The 23711-nt window shown below is 38.9% G+C and overlaps 1 protein-coding gene and 1 pseudogene across 2 annotated transcripts; one reads left to right on the top strand and one right to left on the bottom strand.

Annotated features, from left to right (window-relative positions):
- Positions 1 to 14949: 14949 nt before the first annotated feature.
- LOC306865007 (NXPE family member 3-like) lies at positions 14950 to 20786 on the bottom strand (annotated as a pseudogene). The gene is made up of 7 exons: positions 20761 to 20786; positions 17765 to 18157; positions 17620 to 17690; positions 17302 to 17517; positions 16249 to 16578; positions 15778 to 15916; positions 14950 to 15011 (listed from the first exon to the last, which is right to left on the bottom strand). The product of its transcript is annotated as an NXPE family member 3-like (transcript).
- Positions 20787 to 20925: 139 nt separating this feature from the next.
- LOC306864928 (carbohydrate sulfotransferase 2-like) lies at positions 20926 to 23278 on the top strand. Its single transcript, XM_079409230.1, has one exon. The coding sequence runs from the start codon at positions 21447 to 21449 to the stop codon at positions 22842 to 22844; it is 1398 nt and encodes a 465-aa protein (XP_079265356.1). The 5' UTR covers positions 20926 to 21446; the 3' UTR covers positions 22845 to 23278.
- The last annotated feature ends 433 nt before the right edge of the window (positions 23279 to 23711 follow it).

The following is a 23711-nucleotide window of genomic DNA, read 5'->3' as shown; positions in this document are numbered from 1 at the left end:
ACCCCCCCTGTCTGCAACGAGGACACAACCCCGTTACACAGGCAAAACAAGCAACACACCTCCAGATTCTAACAGGTTCTAATTGGTGTATTTAATATAAATTTTAGCCTCATTGAGAAACTCAAAGCGAGGGTTAAATAAGTGATTGATGGTTGTTCAGGTCTATGTAATAGCACATATTGCTGTAAACTTGGGATTTCACGTTTCCATTCTCTTAAACTCATCCTTTCCTCACTCTCTCTCTTTCTGCAACGTGTGAATGTGTGAATGCTTGTGTTCATGTGTTAGATTAGTTTATGTCTTAGGTTTATATAAATAAAATCTGATTTATATTTTAAAAGAGAAGTATCTTGTGTTTTCTGCTCACAAGTTAATGCCTTAATCTGTCGATTTCGTTACTGTGCTATTTAATAGTGTTTTCACTATATTTTGGATTTTAATATCCAGTACAGAGTTTGTCATACGGCTCATTCAGTGAATCGCCGTAACACTGATTCTGTTCAAATCCCTATAAAATCATAAATGATTCCCTTTGAGCTAAATTAAACTATATTAATATTAATGTAATAAAACCCCTACATTTTTTATTGGTGGAGGTTAATATTATATGTAATAACCTTACAGTAGAGTGGGGCCCAAGGTGAAAACCGGGGCCTAACCGACTCAAAGAATGGGACGAAGCCTCAGCGTGTAACCCATACCATACAGGATTTTTAGAAAAAGACCGCAAAACACTTGGTGTGCGATCTTACCACAGTGTGGCTTTCAGAAAGTGCCCAGAGACTAGCGTGCGCACTTACCATAATCATGGATTTGAAATTTCTATTCTCCAAATGCTCTAGCTTTAAATAACGTTACTCTCTATCAGATGCTCTCTGGAGGGAGCAGCATGCTCATAGTCAAAGTGACCCTCTAAGAGAGGGGAGCAATGCTATCTCGACCAGCAAAGAGAGCTCCTGAGGGAGCAGCATGCTCATAGGCGACCCTCTAAAATGAGGGGAGCAATGCTAGCTCTACCAAGACAGAGAGGATACTCAGCACATATATAAGTAGAGTGGGGCCCAAGGAGAAAACGGGCCTAACCAACTCAAAGAATGGGCACGAAGCCGCAGCGTGTAACCCATACCATACAGGATTTTAGAAAAGACCGCAAAACACTTGGTGTGCGATCTTACCACAGCGTGGTTTTTAGAAAAGTGCACAGAGACTAGCGTGCGCACTTACCAAATATGGATTTTAGAAACCGTATTGTCAGATGCTCTCTGGAGGGAGCAGCATGTTCATAGATGACCCTCTAAATGAGGGGAACAATGCTAACTCTACCAAGAAAGAGCTCTGGAGAGCGGAGAACTCAACTCTCAACATGAGAGGGAACTCAGACACTCAGAAGGGAGCGACACGCTCATAAGATACCCTCTAAATAAGGGGAGCGATGCCAGCTCACCCAACAAAGAGAGCTCAGAAAGGGAGCAACATGCTCATAAATAACCCTCTAAAGTGAGGAGGGCAATGCTAGCTCGACCAACTATGAGAGCAACCTGACAAGGAGGCCTAGAGAAAGGCCTGACGTGCTGAGGTCTCTGAATAATGGAGCTCTGAGAGCGGAGACTCGACTCTCATATGAGAGAAAACTCGGACGCTCAGCAGGGAGCGGCATGCTCATAGGCAACCCTCTAAGTGAGGGGAGCAGTGCCAGCTCGACCAACAGGGTAGAGCTCGGAGGGGTACAGCAGCAACCAGGATCAGGTTGTTAAGTAACAAAGCTCTGGGAGTGGAAACTCTACTTACAGCAAAAGAGTTTCAAACACTCAGGAGGGAGCGGCATGCTCATAAATAACCCTCCACATTCTAGGCGAGGGGAGCAAAGCTAGCTCGACCTACAAACAGAGGGATACCTAACAACCCGAACAAGCTGCTGGAAATAGTATCAGGGTAATAGGTAGCTGAACAGAAGGCAACAAGGGGTCAGGGAAACTGCTACTTAAAACCCTAATAAGGGTGAGCAGTTCTAACCTACACCTCTATGCACCTATCATGGCCTCGTTTGAAGAACAAAAGGGCCAGACTAGAAAATGCTGCTCCTCAGAGCCAAAGCATTGTAATAAAGTTGCTCAGCACTACACCTGATACCAGCCTGTAGTACTGGTTTATTTTAGGTTAGTTCGAATGGTATAAAACACACATACCAGCGAATCTGATCAAATTGGATCATACTCACCCATCCATGGATCCCGCGCAGAAGAACGGTCCAGCTTTTTTCTTTGCTACCTCTCTTTGACCCGCGCCACCCTGAAGCCCTACCCGCAGGCGGGGAAGGGCGCGAGTTGCGACATTAGCCTTCTGTGCCCATTTCTGATCCTCAGATCGGGATAGGCCAGGACCCCTGCGCTGTTTCAGACCTGGACCTTCTCGTTTAAATGAAGGTTTAAAAAGCCGCTGAACGCGCCTTCGCCTCCCTAAACCTTTCAACCACCGACTCGACGGAGGTACCAAAAAGTACGGAAGGCGAAACCGGAGCACTGAGAAGAAAGCCCCTCTCTCTCTTCTCAATATCTGCCAGGTTCACCCACAGATGCCTCTCCGTTACCACCATGGCCGCCATAGAACTGCCCATAGCAGAGGCGGCCTGCTTAATGGCTCAAAGAGCTAAATCAGTGGTGCGGCACAGCTCAGCAACCTCGTCAGGTAAAAAATATATATATATTTTTTTTTTACAAACCCTGATTTATCCAGGTCTTTCAACAGATCAGCCTGATATGCCTGAAACACTGCCATAGTGTGTAATGAGGCGGCAGCCTGACCTGCTGCTGCGTATGTATTACATTCCAGTGTTTTTCTTTTTCTCAGATGACGTCAGCGAAATCGCGTCATTGTCATCCAACAGCTCGCCCTCGCTCGCGGCAGACGAGCGTGAGAAGGAAAATCCCTTCTATAACTCATTGGCGAGAACCACCTGCAAACCCCATGAGCTCATTTTCCTCCGTGCTTCAGCAGCGGAGGGTCCTGAACCGCGGGAAGCAGACGGCTGCCCCTCTTTCCTCGAAAAGAGAGACAGACGAGAGCGGAGCTTTTAGAAAAACGCTCGCAGTACATGCAGCGCGCAAACCAAAGACGCAAAGATCATGTGAGTCATCAAGCATCCGATAACGTGGACACGGATGCACACATCTCTTAACGCCTTGCTAGTGCTCGCCATTACAAAAGTAAAGCATACTTACCTCGTAAGATGCACGCTTCAAACAAAACAGTCATTGAAGACGAAGAAGAGGATGATGCTTTCTCCCGGCGCCCTTTTATACTGTGGTGCACCGGGAGTGACGTCATAGGCTGTCGCCGGCCAATATTTGGTGTTTTTGTATATATGCTTCAGACACGGGTCACGTAGATGGAGTTCCCCATAGCGACCTCTAGAGGACGCAGTTCGAAGTTCCCTTGATAGGGAACTCCCTGTTTCCACAGACCACTTTCATGTCAGATGGATTGTACACGTAATCCCTCCAAAAACTCAAAATTTAATTTTGTCTGACAATTCAGATTAAAAAGTAAACTCCCTGTTTCCACTCAACATGTGCCAGCTATTCACTAATGTAATATATAACCACAATGAACATTCACAATATTGTTATCATGGGCACTTAAAAATACTGTGAAAATTATTTATTACAAATTATTCATATTTTTGGATTTAATTCATTTTTTATTATTTTTATTATGTTATCATGTTTTATTGTGGTAGTTAGTTGTATTTGTTAGTTATAGTTTTTTTACCTAATCAAAATAACCCATCTGCAGTGTGTTTGAGATTAATTGGAATCCACAATGAAAAAACATGATTTTTGAAATTTGTTAAAAACTGTTTTTATATATATATATATATATATATATATATATATACACACATAACAGCAACATTACATATATGTACGTACGTATACAATTTTACGTAATTTACCTTAAAAAATGTAATAATTGTAACACGCTTATGGCCTCCGGTGAGTTTTGACCGCAAGCAACACAAGTGTGACTTGTGTGAAACTGAAAGTAGCGCAGCTGCTTTGTTTATTGGCTTACCAGGATAACAGCTGCTGTTCCAGAAATGCAATACTGCTTATTGCAGTATTTAAGTTAAAAATGTTAATAAATAGCCTATTGGGTCTAAGTGTTTAAGTATTTTGGTGCTGTGCTGAACACCATTGCCAATATAAAATCTGAATGGGTGTTTGAAACATTTAACCCTATGGTGTGCTTTGGTCATTTTAGACTGAAAAAAAAAAAAATGTAAGGAAATTAAAAAAAATTATACTTCATCAGAATGGTACGAAACTCTGACTTTAATGGGAGCTGCTATGTGACGTCACAAATAACCTAGCTTATACATGAATATTTAAAGGGCTTTTATTTTGCAATTCAACATCAGCTAATGACATTGCTGGAGTGACACTCTGGAGTGGTGTACTATCAATTGGCGCTTTTCCACTGCATAGTACGGCACGGCACGGTTCAGTACAGCTCACTTTTGGCGGGTTTTACACTGGGTACAGTACCTGGTACCTGGTACTTTTTTTAGTACCACCTCGGCCGAAGTTCCAAGCGAGCCGAACCGTTACCAAAACCTGATGTGTAAACTCTGCTGGTCGCTGATTGGCCAGAGAAAATCGGCATTACTGCGTCACTGAACTTGCGACACGAGACACAACAGACCCGCTAGATTTAAATCAGCACAGCCAGCGAAGGATTGAACGCAACTTTTTTGTTTGAAGAAACGCACCTTTTTGTATCAACCAAAAATGGCTGTTTCGTGGTCTATTGAGGAAGTACAGATGTTCCTCTCGTTGATAGCAGAGGAGCGGATCCAGCGAGAGCTTGATGGAGCGACGTGGAATGAAAAAGTTTTTCAGGAGGTCGCTAAGCTCTTGGCCGCACACGGCTACCACCGGTCTTCCAAACAGTGTAGGGACAAGTTAAAAAAACTGATGAGCGACTACAGAAGCATAAAGGACCACAACGGCCGGAGTGGTTCAAACAGACGATCGTGGAAGTGGACTAACTAATTGGACAAACTTTGCGTTTCAGACTCATTGTCCACGATCGATTCACTTGCACTTTCTCCATGCAACGACGACTCCTCTTCCCAAGCGGTGCTAGCAGCCACCACGCCCGCCAACACCATCACCATCAAATACATTATTGGTAGCTACTGTAAATGTGATACGGTAGATATTTTAAGGATGTTACTGTACAGTTCTTTCATAAATTAATTTATATAAAATCACATTTCAAAATAATTACTCCCATTTTTAACTCGATTTTCTTCATTTTGGTCCAGGCAAGAGGAAACGGAGCCTGCGCCATCAGGAACATCTTGCGGTATTAAGAGAGATGCAGGTGGCAGACATTCAGCAGCAGGAGCTGAACCGTGCCCATAGGGAGCACCACTTGCACATGGCACTTGAAGAGGCCAGACAAGCGAGGGAGCAGGAAGCGGCCTTGAGGGCAGAGGAACACTCTCAGACAGCTGCTTTCAATCAAGCATTCCTCAATGTTATGGGGATGCTTGTCCAGGCAACGAGTGGCCGACGGGAATAGAACTCTCTTGCCAACTAATGCCATAGGCATTTGTGTTTTTGTGTTTGTTTTTTTGATAATGTTTGCACTACATGTCTGCACACTGTTAACAGTTTCTTCTGTTTACTTTAAAATGTATTTTTGTTGTATTTGTCTTTTGTATATCTGTTGTGCACTACATACATGTGCACATTGTTTAAAGTTTGCTGTTTACATTTTCACTTATTTAATTTATATCAGCCAATTGTGCAGGTCTTGCAAAGGTACACTTGCACACTGTTTAAAGTTTGCTCTTTGTTTTGTAGTTTAAACTTCCTTTATGCCTTATGTATATACTTTTTGCACTTTGTATATTTTTAGAGTGTTTTCTGTTTATATTTTTACCTTTTTTATTTGTGTTTTGCTTCAATAAAAACAATCTGATCGAATACGTGTACCCCCAGACTATATTAAAGATTTATTATTGTATGAGCAGGTAATGTACCTCTTGATAAAGACAAATGATTAATGCCGCCATGATACAAACCAAAACAAATAAAAAAAAAAAAAACAAGGGATACATTGTAAACTTTGAAATATTGTTTAAAAATGTATTGATAATTAACTTTACAGAACATGCTACATGAATAGTTAGCTATTCAAGTAACGCATCAGACCTACATGAACATCCCTGCCCTCCTCCTCTACAGCCTGTGGCACTGCCACCACAGTCTCTGCTGCTGGGGGTAAATCCCAAGCATTCTCATAAGCCTCTCCATGACTCTCACAAAGGTTATGTAGAGCACAACATGTCAGCACCATGGACTTCACAAGATTCACAGAACAGTAATTTATTTTCATAAGGCATCGCCATCTTCCTTTTAATCGACCAAAGGCATTTTCAACAACTGCGCGTGCTCTGCAGATTTTCATGTTGTAGACCTGCTGTTCTGCTGTCAGATGTCCAGTGTCAATGAATGGTTTTAAGAGCCAGTTCTGCAAGGGATAGGCAGAGTCTCCTAGGATGTAGTAGCCAGCAGTCACCCCACCTATGTTTCTGGTGTTAGCTGGTATGTGGTTTCCACGGCTTGCCAACTACCACAGTGTTGACAGTCTCAAAACCCGAGCATCATGCAGGCTTCCAGGCAATCCTGTGAAAACATTCCAGAAAAGTCCCTTTCCATCCACAACACCTTGAAGGATGATGGAGTGCCAGCCTTTACGGTTGAAATAGTCAGAGTGATATTCCTCTGGTGCTATGATGGGGATGTGTGATCCATCAATACCACCAATACAGTGTGGGAGCCTCCACCTGTTCTCAATTTTGGCAGCCATTTCTTTAAACTTTTCCTGATCTGGATAACGAATTAGATCTGGTACCAACAGGGTTTCTGCTGCTACACAGAACTCCTGAACACACCGACACACAGTTGTTATGCTTACACCAAAAAGATGTCCAACACTTCTGTACTCAGCACCAGTTGCAAGCTTCCACAGTGCGATGGCTATTCTTTTCTTTAGAGGTACACATACGCGGAAGTTTGTGTCCCATCTCTCCATCGCTGGACGCAGTTTGCTGCATAAGTGGATGAATGTTTCTTTGGACATTCTAAAGTTCTCCAGCCACTGAGTGTTTGTAAAACTGGGAACAATCACATTCCACCATTCTGAAGCACGGTTAAATGTCCAAACAGATGGTCTGTTGCGGCGACTTTTTTTGCGAAATGTGGAAGATCTGTAATATACAGAATACGCATTTTAATGTTATACTGGCAGTTAAGTTCATTATATGCTTTGCAACAGTGATAAAAGTTAGCTAGTGATGTGCATTTAGATGCTTACCCTTGCGCGCCGTCGAGCAAACCAAGTGTTGTCGTTGTCTGCGTGTTGTTGTAAGAGTTCCCAAACTCGCTTGTCTTTTTTAGCCGTGTTTTCTTTGGCTGCCATCAGCCTCTTTTGAAACAAACTCCTTCGTCTTGCTGTTAAAAACATCCACATGCCGAGAATGAAGAACACCATTCCGTCGATATGCTCCATTGTTGTGTGTTTGTTTGTGGCGCATTTACGATGATGTCACGGCAATAGAGGCGGTGCAACTATAACGACACGTGAATAATCCCGCCCACTCTAAAGCGCTACTAAACTGCAGTGGAAACACAAACCGAGCCGAACTGAGCCGTGCCGTGCCGAGCCGAGCCGAGTCGTACCACGCAGTGGAAAAGCGCCAAATCTGAATTCAAAGTGGTCTGTGTAAACAAGGAGTTTCATTTATCTGAATTCCCAGAACAAACAGCATACATGAGTGTTTTTAGAGGGCTTTCATTTTGAAATTATACATCATAAAGTCTAGTCAATGTGTGAGTGACACTCTGATGAGATATACTGTCAGTCAAAAGTAAAACTGTTTTGTCGAAACAGGGAGTCTCATTTTTAGAGCTATTCAAAATCAGACAAAACTGGTTATATATGAGTTTTTGGAGGGCTTTTATTCTGTAATGCTACATCAGACCATCCTGAAACTAATTAAGTGACCGTGTGATAGTGGGCTGTCAATCTGTCACACTAACGTGTGATTGGGTTAGTCAACATTACAAAAAGGAGCTATAGTTTAGTGGCGTAGATGGTAAGGTGCATGCTTTTTGACACGAGCGACCCGAGTTCAAGCCCACCTTTTGCCAAACATTTTTTTCTCCCTTTTCAAATCTCATATCGCATCAGAAAGGCATTTATTTTCAATAAAAATTAAGGAAATAATCAAAAAGTTGAAAATAAAGTATCGGGTAGGGTTAGGGTAGGTGTAGGGAGGGCTTTATTGTCCTAATAAGGTGGCATCCATTTAATACATTTGAATTAAAATTATAATTTACACTCAATACGTTATTATTGCGTACTGTTTTATAATGTACTACAATACTGAGGTGCAGATAATTGCCACTATTTGCAATAAGTAGTATAAATAGCAGAAAATCTTGCTATTTTAACATAGTGTAAATAGAATCCATTGCTATTTGCACATAGTGTAAATAGCATCTGTCACTAAAAAAATATGCTATTTGCACTTAGTGCAAATAGCCGCTGCTTAATTAAAACCATGCTGTGTATTGTAAATAACAATGTTTTATACTTTAATAATTGTGTAAGTAGTAAAACAACACAAACGGGGCAAAAATGTGTTTTATGATTAGAAACATTTTGAGTCTCCCCCTCCCTTGCCTCACAGTGCTTTGGTCCATATTCCTGCTTTCCTCTTTTACATCACCTACACATAAACAACTCTGGTGAGACATAACCAAATCAATAGTTGTGGAACGCCAGTAACTAAGGCTGTCAAGGCTATTGTATTCACTTAAACATAGGATAAAGTAATTATTTTCTCTTTAATACACATGATGCCAATTTATTTTTCAATGAGTCGCTATGTTAGCAATAATAACGTTACCTGTTTGATGGAAAGGGTTGCCAGGTTTTCACAACAAAATCTGCCCAACTGCTACCCAAAACTAACTGCGTTTTGTGGGGTTCCCCCGGTAAAAATCACGTTCCGGGGCTAAAATATACATTATTGGGGTCTCTTCAACCCGCGAACATGAAAAACAACTCACAGCAACAGGGATAAAGTAGCAACACTGTGAGAAAGTAATGTCTGCAATGAACATTACGTGGCCACAACAGCTTGAAGTTGTCTAATTTGGCACGGCCTCCCTGCTACACTAATAGTAGTAAGACTTTCCTCTGTGTATACGTATCCTTACAAGTACAATTTTAACTGTATTATTTGTGTCCCCTTCAAAAATTGCTCGAGAAATTTTGTTTATTGTCCTCAACTGCTGTTAGACCCTGAAATTTGAGCCCCTGAGTCATTTACATTTAATCATTTAGCAGATGCTATTATCCAAAGCGACTTACAAATGAGGACAATAGAAGCAATCAAAACCAACAAAAGAGCAACAACATGCAAGTGTTATGACAAGTCTCGGTAAGCCTAACAAGTCAAGTCTTTTTGGATTATGTTTTGTCTTTTTTGTAAATAAAAGCTGTGCTTGGGTTCATCACTGTACTAATTTTACACTTATAATTGTAATACTACATTTTGGGTCATAAATACACTTGTCTTCAACTAGAAATTCCTGTTAACTCTGTTGACATCTCATAAATGAACAAGACCATTCTGGATAGCTTTTGCTATTGTAAGAAATTCCTTATAGACAACAGGAAAATTACATTAAGACATGTCCTTGTGGATCTAGCATATCACAAAGATAATCAATACCTTTTTCAAGCCAATTCTTAAGAAAAATGGACTTGTTCTTTGCTAGAATACTTTCATTGTTCCATAGTTTCATTTTATGTGGGGATAAATTGTGGGAAAAAAAGTTACCTTGGCAGTAGAGCCTTAGATACTTTAGATTACTGGAGTGCAAGGTTTAGTCTTTGTAGAAAGAATTTCACATAATATCCAATTCAAATTATATAATTTAGATAAATACTAATATACATATTTATTACTTTCAGAGGGGTTTATGTTAATATTATCATCAATTTTTAAAGCTGCTAGATAATTCCTTTTTATGTTTCTCTTTTCCAAAGCAAAGAAATAACTGGTGTTTTTCACCCTCATTTCTAACCATTTAGCCCTAGATCTTATAAATCTACATAAAGATCATTTCATTTCTCAAATTAGATAGATATGCTACCATCTCTTTAAGGGTTTCTTTAGACAATAACAAGTCGAGGTCAAAAATATCTTGACATTTTTTTTGGAATTAGCTGCATTAATTGTTTTTACCTCTACATTGCCAGTTGTCTAAATGTAAATGTAAAAAAACCCTCCAATCTTTGGATATGGCTCATAGATTTATCTTCCAATATAGAAGCTGTTTTTTTTTTACAGGTTCAACAAATTTTGCATCCGAAATTAATGTATTGTTAAGTTTCCATAAACCATGATTTCTTTTACAACTGTCTGTATTTCCAATTAATGAAACTGATATGAATCTATGATCTGATAAAGGTGAAAAACCAATCAAAATATTTGAAACAAACTGAACTGCATTAGTAGATAAAAGCCTTGACAAATTAATAGTAAGAACATTATTTGTCCAAGTATTCATTATTGTGTGGATGTAAAAAAAAAAAAAAAAACGCCCAACATCAGTAACCTGTAAATCATTACAGAGCAACTCAAATAATTAAAGGGTCATGGATAGTATGCACATTGGGATGCAGGGAAGATGTCTCCAATTAAGCGATTGAGGCATTTTGTTGTTGGACGTAATAATGAATATAGCAGTCGTCATTTACTCCCGACATCTGAGCCGCTGAAGATGCAGAGGATTAACGTTACTTTCATTTTTGAAGGGAATGCAGCAATTCCCAATCTACCTAAATGTGTCTATGTTCACGCAAATCATCCAGCTTCATCTACAAAATAAATAAGTGAGTATTAGGGTTTTTTATGAATCTTTGCAAATCGCCTTTCCTAATAATGTGCTAGTTAGCCAGTTTTGCGGCTGGAGTTTACAGTCTGCTCGTCACTCCACGGAAGAGAGGGGCGGGGTCAGCAGGTCCATTAGCATTTAAGGCAACATGGACTAAAAAAACGGCTTTCTGAATACAGAGCTGATTTTGACAGGGGAAAAAAGTTTTTTATACAACCATTGAGACATTTTAATCAAAGTAATTTCATTAAGACCCTAAAGAATCATATCAACTTGTGGAAAATTGGCATCCGATGACCCATTTAAGATGTACGGTTCTTTGGGGGGAGCACGGTGAACGGTGAAGCTAATTTTTGAATACACATTTTTTTTTTTTTTTATTAACAAACATATTTGAAGGCTAAACAAGTACCCTCACCTAAAAAATACAAACTCTTAAAACTACATTCTGTATGATTTATAAAATTATAATGGATTTGGTCATGTGACATGGCACTCACTGATAGAAATACCGCAAGCGGAGTGATGCAAACGGTGAAATGGTTGGAGCTCTAGACCCTGTCCCAAATGGAACACTTCATGTGCACTTGTGGTCTTGCGGACTTACAATGGTCACCATGTGCGTCCCATTCATCATTTTAGCTTTTAGAAGGGTGGTCACAAGCAGCAGCTATGTGCCCTCAATGTGCACTTTTGCCGCACTTAGGCGGGCTGAGTTTTTGAGTTCGCGACCATGAGAGTTGTATAAACAAATTTAATGAGTTGTTATTATGTCCATTGCAAATAAAACAAAAATTGTATTGTCTATGTTTAAAATTATTATATCCATCTCCCTTCGCCAGATTAAATCGTTTTCACTGCATCCTCCTTCAGTTTATTTAAAAATAAAAATAGCGACCCCTGCAAAATAGTTTGTTCCATGACAAAAATCGTCCCACTGAGATTTCCAAAACTTAGCGTCATTATCACAGGGGTGCATTTCTCGAAACAAAATAAGTTGGACCTTCTTGTTTAATGAAAACAAAAATTACATTCCTTTTTTCTATATCCTTTAAACCTCGTCCCAAAATTAAAAACTGTCATCTAAGAGAAAGAACAAAATCGTAAATCGTTTCTTGAAAAAAGACCATCAAACAATGTTTTAAGAATGACAGGACTGCTTGTTTGAAGATTTAAACAAGCAGTCAGACTTTGTTTTTCTACCACCACAGTAGACTTCAATTATATCAATTTATGACACACACAGACTGGTCCACAGCTTTGCGTCGATGATGCAATGCATTGTCAAACTTCTACATCTGAAAGTAATATTCCTGATACAGTTTTGGTGATTTTTATTCTGTTTTCAAGGACTATGAAATCAAAATAGTGTCAGGGTGAGTCAGACCTGCTTTCACAAATAGCAAATATCAGAGACTAAAATAGTCAATTTTCATAATGAGCAAAAATAAGATGTATTAATATTAATTGTTTAATGTTCCTATTTGTTTCTTAGAACAGTGGTTCCCAACCATGTTCCTGGAGGCCCCACAACACTGCACGTTTTGCATCTATCCTTTGTCTGACACACCCAATTCAGGTCTTGGAGTCTCTACTAATGAGCTGATGATCTGAATCAGGTGTGTTTAATTAAGGTGACATGGAAAACATGCAATGTTGGGGGGCCTCCAGGAACGTGGTCGGGAACGTAGTATACTGATCTAGCCACTAGATGGCGCCAATAGACCGTTTCTTTTAAGTCTAATTGATTTTTGCGCCTTTCTTACTGGAAGCCAAGGGCAGGCTATATTCAGCTAGCTACTGTATATACAGAAGCCCTAGCAGTGTTTGTACTTTTCAGGGAAATCAGCCTTTGAATGGCTTATAGATCTAGTTGTCTTAGTTTATTAAACTGAGAAATGTATTTAAAAAAAGTACTTCAGCTTAAATGTATGATTTTATTGGCATTGCCTTGTAACTCCAATAAATCACCTTTTGTTTCTTGTTTTATTGAAGGTTGAAATATAAAAACTCTACAGTTGAAGAGTGCAATTGGGTATTTCACAACCTAAACCTGGTAAGATAACTCTCAAAAGTAATGTTCTTGTATCAAGCTTAGTTCAGCAGTCAACTTGAGTTCTTCACTCTTGCAAAATTATAACCGTTGTGACTAAAATACCTCTTGTATGTTTTACTGAGTTACTGGCACAAGACAACAACTGCAAGTTTGTAACGAGTTTCTTTTTAAGTAGCTCTGCCTCAGCTGGTCAGAAAGAATGAAATATAAATGCAGTCGTGGCCTAATGGATAGAGAGTTGGACTTGTAACCTGAAGGTCGTGGGTTCGAGTCTCAGGTCCAGCAGGGATTGTAGGTGGGGGAGTGAATAACCAACACTCTCTCCACCCTCAATACCACGACTGAGGTGAGACCCTTGAGCAAGGCACCGAACCCCCAACTGCTCCCCGGGCGCCGCAGCATTGGCTGCCCACTGCTCCGGGTGTGTGTTCACTACTGTGTTTGTGTGCACTTGGATGGGTTAAATGCAGAGCACAAATTCCGAGTATGGGTCACCATACTTGGCCACACACCACTTCCCTTTCCCTTTCCCCTAAAGAGAGGTATGCAACTATGGTTCAGGATGACCGCCAGCTATTTCTATCACTTGGATCAGATCAACAAACTCTAAAAACACACACACACACTCATGTTTGTTTTTGTGAAAAGTGGGGACATCCCATAGGCGTAATGGTTTTTATACTGTACAAACTGTATGTGCTATTGCCCTACTCCTAAACTTAGCCCTCACACGAGACTGTGCATTTCAACTTTCCCCCAAAAAAACCTCACTCTGTATGATATGCCACAGCCATATCACCCTGCAGCCCAAGACCGGTTGCCCACTGAAGCTAAGCAGGGCTGAGCCTGGTCAGTACCTGGATGGGAGACCTCCGGTGAAAACTAGGTTGCTGTTGGAAGAGGTGTTAGTGAGGCCAGCAGGGGGGGCTCACCCTGCGGTCTGTGTGGGTCCTAACGCCCCGGTATAGTGACGGGGACACTATACTGTCAAAAAAAAGCACCGTCTTTCGGATGAGACGTTAAACCGAGGTCCTGACTCTCTGTGGTCATTAAAAATCCCATGGCACTTCTCGTAAAGAGTAGGGGTGTAACCCCGGTGTCCTGGCCAAATTCCCTCCACTGGCCCTTGTCTATCATGGCCTCCTAATAATCCCTATACACTTGATTGGCTCAATGACTCTCTCTCCTCTCCACCTGTAGCTGGTGTGTGGTGAGCGCACTGGCGCCGTTGTCCTGTGGCTGCCGTCGCATCATCCAAGTGGATGCTGCACACTGGTGGTGGTTGAGGAGAGACCCCCCCCCACATGATTGTAAAGCGCTTTGGGTGTACAGCAATACACAATAAAGCGCTATATAAATGCATCATTCATTCATTCATTCATTCATTCATTTATAAGCGTTTTGAAAAGAGGGGACATGGGGCAATGTCCTCATAAGTCACCTTCTCCTTGTAATACCTATATCATACCAATGTCATTATACAAGTTTGTGCCCATATGTCACAAACACACACACACACACACACATACACACACACACACACACACACACACATACACATACACATACATACACACACACACACACACATACACATACATACACACACAGACAGAAAGACTGTATATATACTGTGCTCAGAAGTAAAGTAACCTTAGAACATCACCTGCTTCTGAGCAGATTATTTTTAGAGAATACATTGCTATAGCTACTTACATACCTTAAAATTGACCTCACTTTTTAAAACTGAAATTTGCGATTGTGCGTTTATTCAGAGTAAATGCTTACTCTGATTATGCATACTTCCTGGAAAACCCCTCCATTGTATACAGTATATAATGAAATTATAAATGTTGAGATTATACAGGTAAATGTGCTACGTTTTAAGAGAAAGCAAAGTATGTAATTGTGTCAGATAGGACAGACATATGAGAGCAACATGTTGATCTCATTAGCAATGATCAGTTTTGGGGGTAACGCATTACAAGTAGCGCGAGTTACGTAATAATATTACTTTTTTCAAGTAACTAGTAAAGTAATGCATTACTTTTTAATTTACAATAAAATATCTGAGTTACTTTTTCAAAAAAGTAATGCCAGTTACTTTTTTCCCATTTATTGACTGACAGTGCGCTGTGTGAGCATGCTGTTACTGTAGTCCTATACTAAGTGTGAATGCGCATTAATTCATCCCACTCGCAAAAAACAGATTTAGTATTCATCAAAATGAATTAAAACAGTGAAATACAAACTCAGAGTATGACGCAAACGTGCAATGATTAAACATGTTAAACAACACAAATGTATCTAATCCCATTTTATTAACCAATGTCTTTGCTGCTGACCTTTGATGATCCAGTTCAACCATACTAATAAGCAAAAATGACTTTAGATAAACTAACAATTGTGCTTCATTGCTTTTTTTTTTATTGCTGAAGAGTGTTGAACCTTCTTCTCCTGCGTTCTCCTTTACAGATGTGAATTTACTTTTCCTTCAGCCTGAGGTTTATTCATTACACTTTTTGGTGTGAACGGGCTTTTACATTTGCTATGATTAGAACTTCTTGTATTAAAAACAATCAAGCCCTGCTCATATTTAAAAAGTAACGCAAAAGCAACGTAATGCATTACTTTCCATAAAAAGTAATGTAATTAGTTATTGTTTTAGGGAGTAACGCAATATTGTAATGCATTACCTTTAAAAGTAACTTTCCCCAACACTGGCAATGATAACAGCACCTGGGTGAACATCTTCAAGTAGATAGTAACAAGAACCCATCTCCCAGACATCCAAGTAGATTACTCCATCAGTATCTTTGAACATCTTTTGCATTACTGTGTTCAGCTGCATCGCATACCAGTCACTTTGAAAAATGTCCTGGAACAACACAGATATGCAACAAAAATTATTATATGCATTAACATATATGTTGTGTTTATATTGGTCTGTCACATGTTATGCTGTTCCTGACATTAAACCTACTTTGACTTTATTGGCCTGTCTATTAAATAAATAGTTCACTCATAACTTATATATACTAAAATTAGTTATTTATAGCAAAATGTCCAGTAACCATTCGTTGTGACCATTTTTCATGGGGAAAAATAAAAATAAAATATTGTTCTGTTTCTCCCACAGATGTATGATATTAAGAAAACAAGACAGAAAACTACTGAAAACAAACTAGGATTGGAAGTGAGCAAGTGTACCTTTAGTCCTGCAGTATTTCCAGACTTGATGACGACGGTGGTCTGTGGTGCACGACTCAGCAGCGCTACAACAGACTGACGGATTTTGACCATAAAATGTTATTGGGTGAAACACCAGATGGGCAAAGATTGTGAAGACAACAACTGCGTGAGAACCACCAGCTATTTCATCAATATCACTGGCGATATAATGCAGGTCGGTAATGAGCATTTTAGTAAATCTCAAAGGAACACCATGTGGCCTCCAGTGAATAATAATATTATTTTTCAATTCCACAGCCATCAGGGGTCCACCTGTAGGAGGAGTGTGGAGGTCCATTCTTTTTATGCCTTAGAAAGACAAGTATAGCATTAGACTCATTGTTTTATTAATTTATCAAATAGCTTCACAGGGTTTATTTACTTATTGTACACTGCAGGCCAAAAGTTTTATGGGCACCTACAGGATAATAAAATTCAGAGAATGCAAATTCTGTCATTATTTACACATCCTCATGTTGTTCCTAAACTGACTGACTTTCTTTTGCATAAAACAAACAAACAGACACTGGATAATGTTTCAAGTCCATAGAGTAAAAGTAATCCAAATGCATGAAGGAAAAAAAAAAGTTTGTTTCACAAAAGTAAGCAAATCATACAAGTGTGGACATGGACATAAAGGTGAGTAAATGATGATAGAACTTTGATTTTTGTGAGAACTACCGCTTAAGATGCAGTGACTTATGTGTATGTCTGAATGTAGTCATTGTATTAGATGCAAACAAATGTAGCTTTTCTCACTTCACTTTCATGAACAGTTTTGAGAAAAAAAAAAGAAAATATATATATCTTTAAAGTCCTTTTTGATATTTTGATTATATGATTTAGTTTATTATATGCCAAGACATTCATTCAATTTGTTAAGTGTCCAAATATACCTTTTGCAGGCTCTGTATTCATTGTTTTTCTTTGATTCATTATTTCATATAGTGTACAATAAATTCAATTTATATTGTGGTATGTATCAAGTCTTAAATAACATTTTTTAACAATATCAAAGTTATCAAAGACCACTGAATAACTTGCCTGGCACTTTTTTTTCTAAATATTCAAACCATTGTCTTGTGGTGGAGTCTCCCAACAAGCAGACGATCTTGTTTTTAAGGCAATTTCCCATTCATGTAGAATTGAACTGTTGAGTGTTGCATACAAAAGACTTCCAAACATCTTTCAAATAGAACCCAGCAGGAACTGGTGTGGTCAAGCCAGATCTGCATTTCTCCATTGTGCCTAAAGCAAAGAAGCATTTACCTGAAAAGACTCATAATTATGCGAATTACTCATTTTCTTGTAACTACATTTGATTTTAGATGGTGTCTGTCCTGAACATACCATTGCCTGCAGTTTTGGGAAGGACATTTATGACTTGTGTGTCACCAGTAATAGCAACATTTGTTAATTTCCTGTGGAGAAATAATAATAATCTCTACAGTTCTACAATTCTTCTGGAATTTGTTTTGAATAATTTCCCACTTACTTTGTGAAAATCTGCTTTTCAACAGGATTTAATGGGTTTTCCAAAGCTCCCAATGAGTGATGAACCAGTTTGTCAGAGGAAAGTTTCTGGGGTCTCTCACACTGCCACACCGTCCCTGTTTTTATATCTTTATACTCACAGCAGCAACTTCCTTTCCTCCAACTTCCTTCTCCACCCCACTTAAGATTACATTGTACTACTTCAGTGATCCTGGTTTTATTGGGTCCTGATCATTCAAAGTGTCCATTATAGTGGCTGCGTGGGAATGAGTAATCCCTGTGTTTTTTGAGAATCTGCACAACCTCACTGGAGTGCTCAAGATGTACAGAGACTTGTGCCTGACCTTCCCAGGGAAGAAGAAGAATTGAGTAAGTCCCATTACTAGGGCCGCTGCTGGCCACATGGGTGCCCTAAGCAGGATTGTATTGTTGTGCCCCCTCCCTCAAATATTATGGAAGTAAAAAAAAGCAAAAAAACATAGGGGGTCAAAATAGGACTTAGTCAATAATTAAATAAATTGTAATTAAAATTGCATTATTTAAAAATTACAATTGTAGCTCTAGACAGTTACCTATGGCTATTATTCTATTAATACAGTTGTCTGATTGATTTTATGGTCTCAAGCATTCAGAAATCACGCAAAAGAAAATTAAGCAGTTTTACTATAATAAATGTATTTGTTGAAGAAATTCTAGAGGGTGTGTCGTCTATAGCAAAAAGGTGGCCAAAAATTAATGATTAAGTGGATATTTGAATTAAATATTTGGTCAATAGCTTATTAAACATGGATATGATCGTCCTGTAAGTGTAACAGCAGCAATTACCAGGCCTTTGGCTCCCTTTGCAGGCATTTGTAATAACATGTAATGTTGAAAAAAACAATAGACACCATGACCAAACTTGGTATTGGTTTTAATGGAAACTGTAATGACCCTGTTGGTCTCAATGCTAATTGGTCACCATCTATTGGTGGCTTGTTAAAACTAATACATCCTAATGGAATATATCCCAAAACACACTACAGAAAACCTTTTTTTAATGGATTTAATGGTTAAAAGTTTATGGTTTGTAATGGTATTTATGATTTGTTTGTTATTCATTTGTGATAGTAGAATTTTCTGTGATGGTTCTATTGTTTTTTTAAGCAGGGTTGTATCATTGTTTTTATATAGCTAATGCATTTAAAGTCATTTTAAAGGCTGTTGTTGGCTTAGGTTTGTTTTTATAACCACAAAAAACAAAAAAAACAAAAACACATTATCTTAATACTTCTTTGTAAATTAGAAGTATTAAGGGACTACGGGTGAAAAATAGCCTTTGGCTAATTCTGGTACATTTACAGGAATGTTTTTATTAATGTACAATGTCCCTGTCAAACTAAATAAAAAAAAAAAAAAATATATATATATATATATATATATATATATATATATATATAATTTGAAGTAACACAACCATGGTTAATTTGCGGTTACCATGGCTACAAGAACCATTTGTTTTCCCTTTTTTTTTTTTTTTTCGTGTTAAAACCATGGCTAAAATCATATTTTGGAAAATTGTGTTGGAAGTGTAATTAACTTTTTTGTTATGACTCAAGTTCCATTCAGTTACATGGAGAGGGCGGGGTTTATGACCTGTACTGCAGCCAGCCACCAGGGGGCGATCAAAGAGCACGCAGCATCAGTTTCCAGTACAAGTGAGCAGCCCTCGCCGTGTGCCAGCTCCTCATACAGAGAGGCACAAAACAGAGCGTTGCTACTTGCAGGGCCGAGGTGGCAAACACTAAGTATAATTGATAAAAAAAAAACAAAAAAAAACGAATTTGACCTCCAAATACAACTCCTGTGTTATTTGGCCCTAAATAGAACCACCAAATTGGTTTGGCAATTTACTTATCTATCAAACAATTAAAAGAAAGACAAATCCTTTCAAAATATCAACTCAGCGACCATGACTTGAAAGGAAGACATTAATCAATTCTGGATTCCCAGAGAAGAGTAATTATGCAAACACTGTGACCTGAATCAAATTGAGGATGAGAAATTCTTCTTGTTTTCCCCAAATACACCACTACCAGGCAAATATTCTTTCCACGATTTGAAGTATTGATTTTTTTTTTCACTGGATGACTCAGTGAAATACACTATATACTCGGAGAGTCAAAGCTGCAAAATATGTATACACCATACACACCATCCGAAATGGTTAATTCATTATATCCATTTGCTTTATTTTGACATTCTTCATTGTATATAATTGTAATTATTATTATTAACATTAGAAATACTGTCTGCTTTTGTTATTTTTATTTTATTGTATTTATCTATTTATTTTCTCTCATTTATTATTAATTTACCTCCTTTTTTTTACTTTGATGGCGTAATCATATTCTGTATTATTATTACACATCTAAAATGTTTTGGCAATACTGTAACACAAATGTCATGCCAATAAAGCAACTTGAACTTGAAAAACAACAATAAAAATAAAACTATATAAACTGACAAATGTATTCTGCTTGTTTTCAACACTTTCTTATATGGTTGTGTTTGCATCCAACTGCCTGACAATTGTTTTGGCATTTTGAAATTGAATTAGACTAGTCAAAAATATATAACTAAATAAATAAATTCCCAATTTTAGTTTGGAATCAATTCCCTATGCAGTGATAGTCTACTATTGTAAAACATGACAAAGGATTTTGTGATTCATAGTCAGTGAACAATACAAGAGCTCATATAATAATAATAATAATAATAATAATACATTTAATTATTTTCTTTAGGTTCAAAATTGTGACAGAAATTCCAGTAGGACTCATGTTAAAATTCCATTATTGTCACTAGAGAGAGAGGGAGAGAGAAAAAAAATAATGTCTGTTTCCTGTATTTTAACCCAATGTGTGTCTTGAATGATTTTTGATAATTATCATGTTTTTTTAATTTTTAATTTTTTTAAGTGCAGTTTTAGTGCAGTTTTCGCGTTCCCAGCCGCACTGGCTGTGTTCACTGTGTTCAGTCATCTCGACTGTTCTGCTGTTCACTGCAAATAATGTGGTGGGGGGAGTTTGAAGTGGCGAAAACACCGGTGCATTTCCACTGGCTGTGGAGAAGGGGAGGGTCTTTATTACCCCCAGACCGACACTGAATCAGTTCAGTACAGTCGTAGCCGGAGACAGGCGCCACACCGGCAGAAACAGACGCGCATCACGACACGCGACTGGAAAACAAGACGCCGGCGGATGTTTGCAGAGTAATGAACGCACCCTGACCGCGTTCACGACGCTGACGCGGTTATAATATTATAATGATGTCTATTCCGTTACTGTAGTGGTTCTCCATCTTCACGGGAGCCACATTATAGGCAATCGCTGCTAAAAGGATTTCTGTAACGGTCGCTGTTGATGGATATACAAACGGATATGATATTGTAAACGTCGGTGATATTTTTCTGAGGACTGAGGGGAGATTCTGCGCACTGCAGTAAGGCTACATTCAGCAATGCACGCAATTGGACTGTGGATGTGATGGATATTGAGTGTTTGTCAGCAAAGGAGATCACATTTGGGTTTTAATTAAGAACAAAGTTTGCTTGCATGAAAACATCAGTTGAATTAATAGCGTTTGTGCAGTTGCTCATCCAGTGTGACTGAGTGGTTCAATGCCACTCTATCCTTCAACAGATGAGAAGCAACCAGTTCCTACAACTTCAGTTGCCTGCACTAGGGGAAAAGAATGGTGTTTATGGCAGAAATCTCAAAACATATCGGAATCATCCCACAAAAATAATCACCCAGCCTGGAATCGTAATGAAAGTGTTGCGGAGAAAAAGAATCATACTGTTTATAGCATATTTTCTGCTGTTAGTTCTTACCATGCTGAACTTGGCTAACTACAGGTGGACTAAAGAACCTCAACAGTGTAATCTCCAGATGAGAAGCACCCCATATCAGGGCAGGTCAGACATTCGATTCCTTTACAGACCATCTCTTGCTAAGAAGAGACAGCTTGTCTATGTTTTGACCACATGGAGGTCCGGCTCATCCTTTTTCGGAGAGCTGTTTAATCAACACCCAGAGGTTTTCTTTCTGTATGAACCGATGTGGCACATCTGGCAAAAGCTGTACCCGGGTGATGCTGTGTCCTTACAGGGAGCAGCAAGGGACATGCTAAGCTCACTGTACCGTTGTGATCTTTCAGTTTTTCAGCTGTACAACAGCCCTGGTAGCAAAAACTTCACCTCCCTTGGGCTTTTTGGGGCCACACTTAATAAAGTCATCTGCTCATATCCTCTTTGCTCTGCTTATAGGAAGGAAGTGGTTGGGATGGTGGATGACAAAGTGTGCAAAAAATGTCCTCCACAAAGCCTCAGGCTCTTAGAGGAAGAATGCCTTAAGTACAACACAATAGTCATAAAAGGGGTCCGGGTTCTGGACGTCAATGTTTTGGCACCCCTTATGGAAGATCCCTCGCTGGATCTCAAGGTGATTCACCTTGTGCGAGATCCCAGAGCCGTGGCAAACTCCAGGATCAAATCGAGGCATGGGTTGATTCGTGAGAACTTACAGGTGGTCCGAAGCAGGGATCCCAAGCTGCGTCGGATACCCTTTGTGGATCCTGGCCACAAAATTAACAAAAAGGACGGAGCAGATTACCATTCAGTTGGAGCTATGGAAGTGATATGTGATCGGACATACAGGAGCCTGAGGACTGCCTTAAATCCGCCTGGCTGGCTGAAAGGGAAATACCTGGCGGTGCGCTATGAGGATCTGGTGGAAAACCCTGTCAAAACGCTCCGGAATGTTTATCAATTTGCTAATCTCAGTGTCAACCTTGACATTGAGTCTTTTGCTCTTAACATGACGAATGGCACAAGCTCTTCTTCAAAGCCATTTACTGTGTCTGCCAGGAACGCGACACAGGCGGCCAGTGCATGGAGAACATTGTTGAGTATTCAACAGATAAAACAAGTGGAGGAGTACTGCCATCATGCAATGGCCATCCTGGGCTATGAACGTGTGAGAACATCTGGAGAAGCAAAAGACTTGAGTAAATCTTTATTGACTGCGTCCAAACTGTGATAGCTTTCAAATGTCCACCTAAAATGGAGCACCAGCTCAGTAACTGTGTATTTGTTTGATTAAATCAAAGTGCTTTTGAAGGATTTCACAATCTCTTTATGGATTCACAGCTCTTTGTGGTCATTCAATAGCACCCTTACTTTTCTGAATGGACCTGTAGATGTTTGATACAGCAGCATCTGTGAACCACAACTGGAAAATTGATATTGTACAAACCATATGTTGCATTGCCCTTTTTCTTCCAAAATAGATGCTTAAGGTTGTTTGGAATGTTCTAGGTCTGCTTTTGAGTTTCAGTTTATTTGCTGTATGTAAAATTGAGAAATTAAAATGGAAAATGAGCAACACAAATGCTGATCAGAATTGTTAATGCGGAGTGCAGGTAATGCTGTTTTTTTAATGAATTTAAAGACAATCATTAAAGTTCACAATCTCCACACACTTTATGAATGCCAGTGTTGTGTGTTATATAAATAAAAACTTAAAGTAATGCATTGAAAAATTTGCAAAGGCTTTAATTTTACTGCTTAGTTCCTGCTAAATTTTTCAAGAAAGCATTTGATTCCACTCAAGTCTGCTTTTATCATAAATATAGGAACATTATAGCTACAATTATTGCATTTAAGTAAAAAAAAAACTGCAAAAATAGTTCAGAAAAGTGATGGTAGTTCTTTAGATCTATAGCTGCATTTATTGGATGATTTGTTGTCACTTTGTGTACAGAAAGCTACTATTTGTCAAGTATAATCCACGCATTTCAGTATTGCTAAGAAGTTTTTTATTTTTTTTATTTTTAGCTCACATGCATTCTAATGTGACCTCTGCTTACAAATTCACATACATGTCTTTTATTGGTCAAAAAATATA

Source organism: Barbus barbus (genome assembly GCF_936440315.1).
Source record: "Barbus barbus genome assembly, chromosome: 46".
NCBI lineage: Eukaryota > Metazoa > Chordata > Actinopteri > Cypriniformes > Cyprinidae > Barbus > Barbus barbus.
Note: the sequence above shows the minus strand (reverse complement) of the source record. Positions and strands in the feature narration are given on the sequence as shown.

What these genes read in the sequence shown, in the direction of transcription:
- LOC306864928 (XM_079409230.1), top strand. Translation starts at nt 21,447, where the DNA reads ATGAGAAGCAACCAGTTCCTACAACTTCAGTTGCCTGCACTAGGGGAA.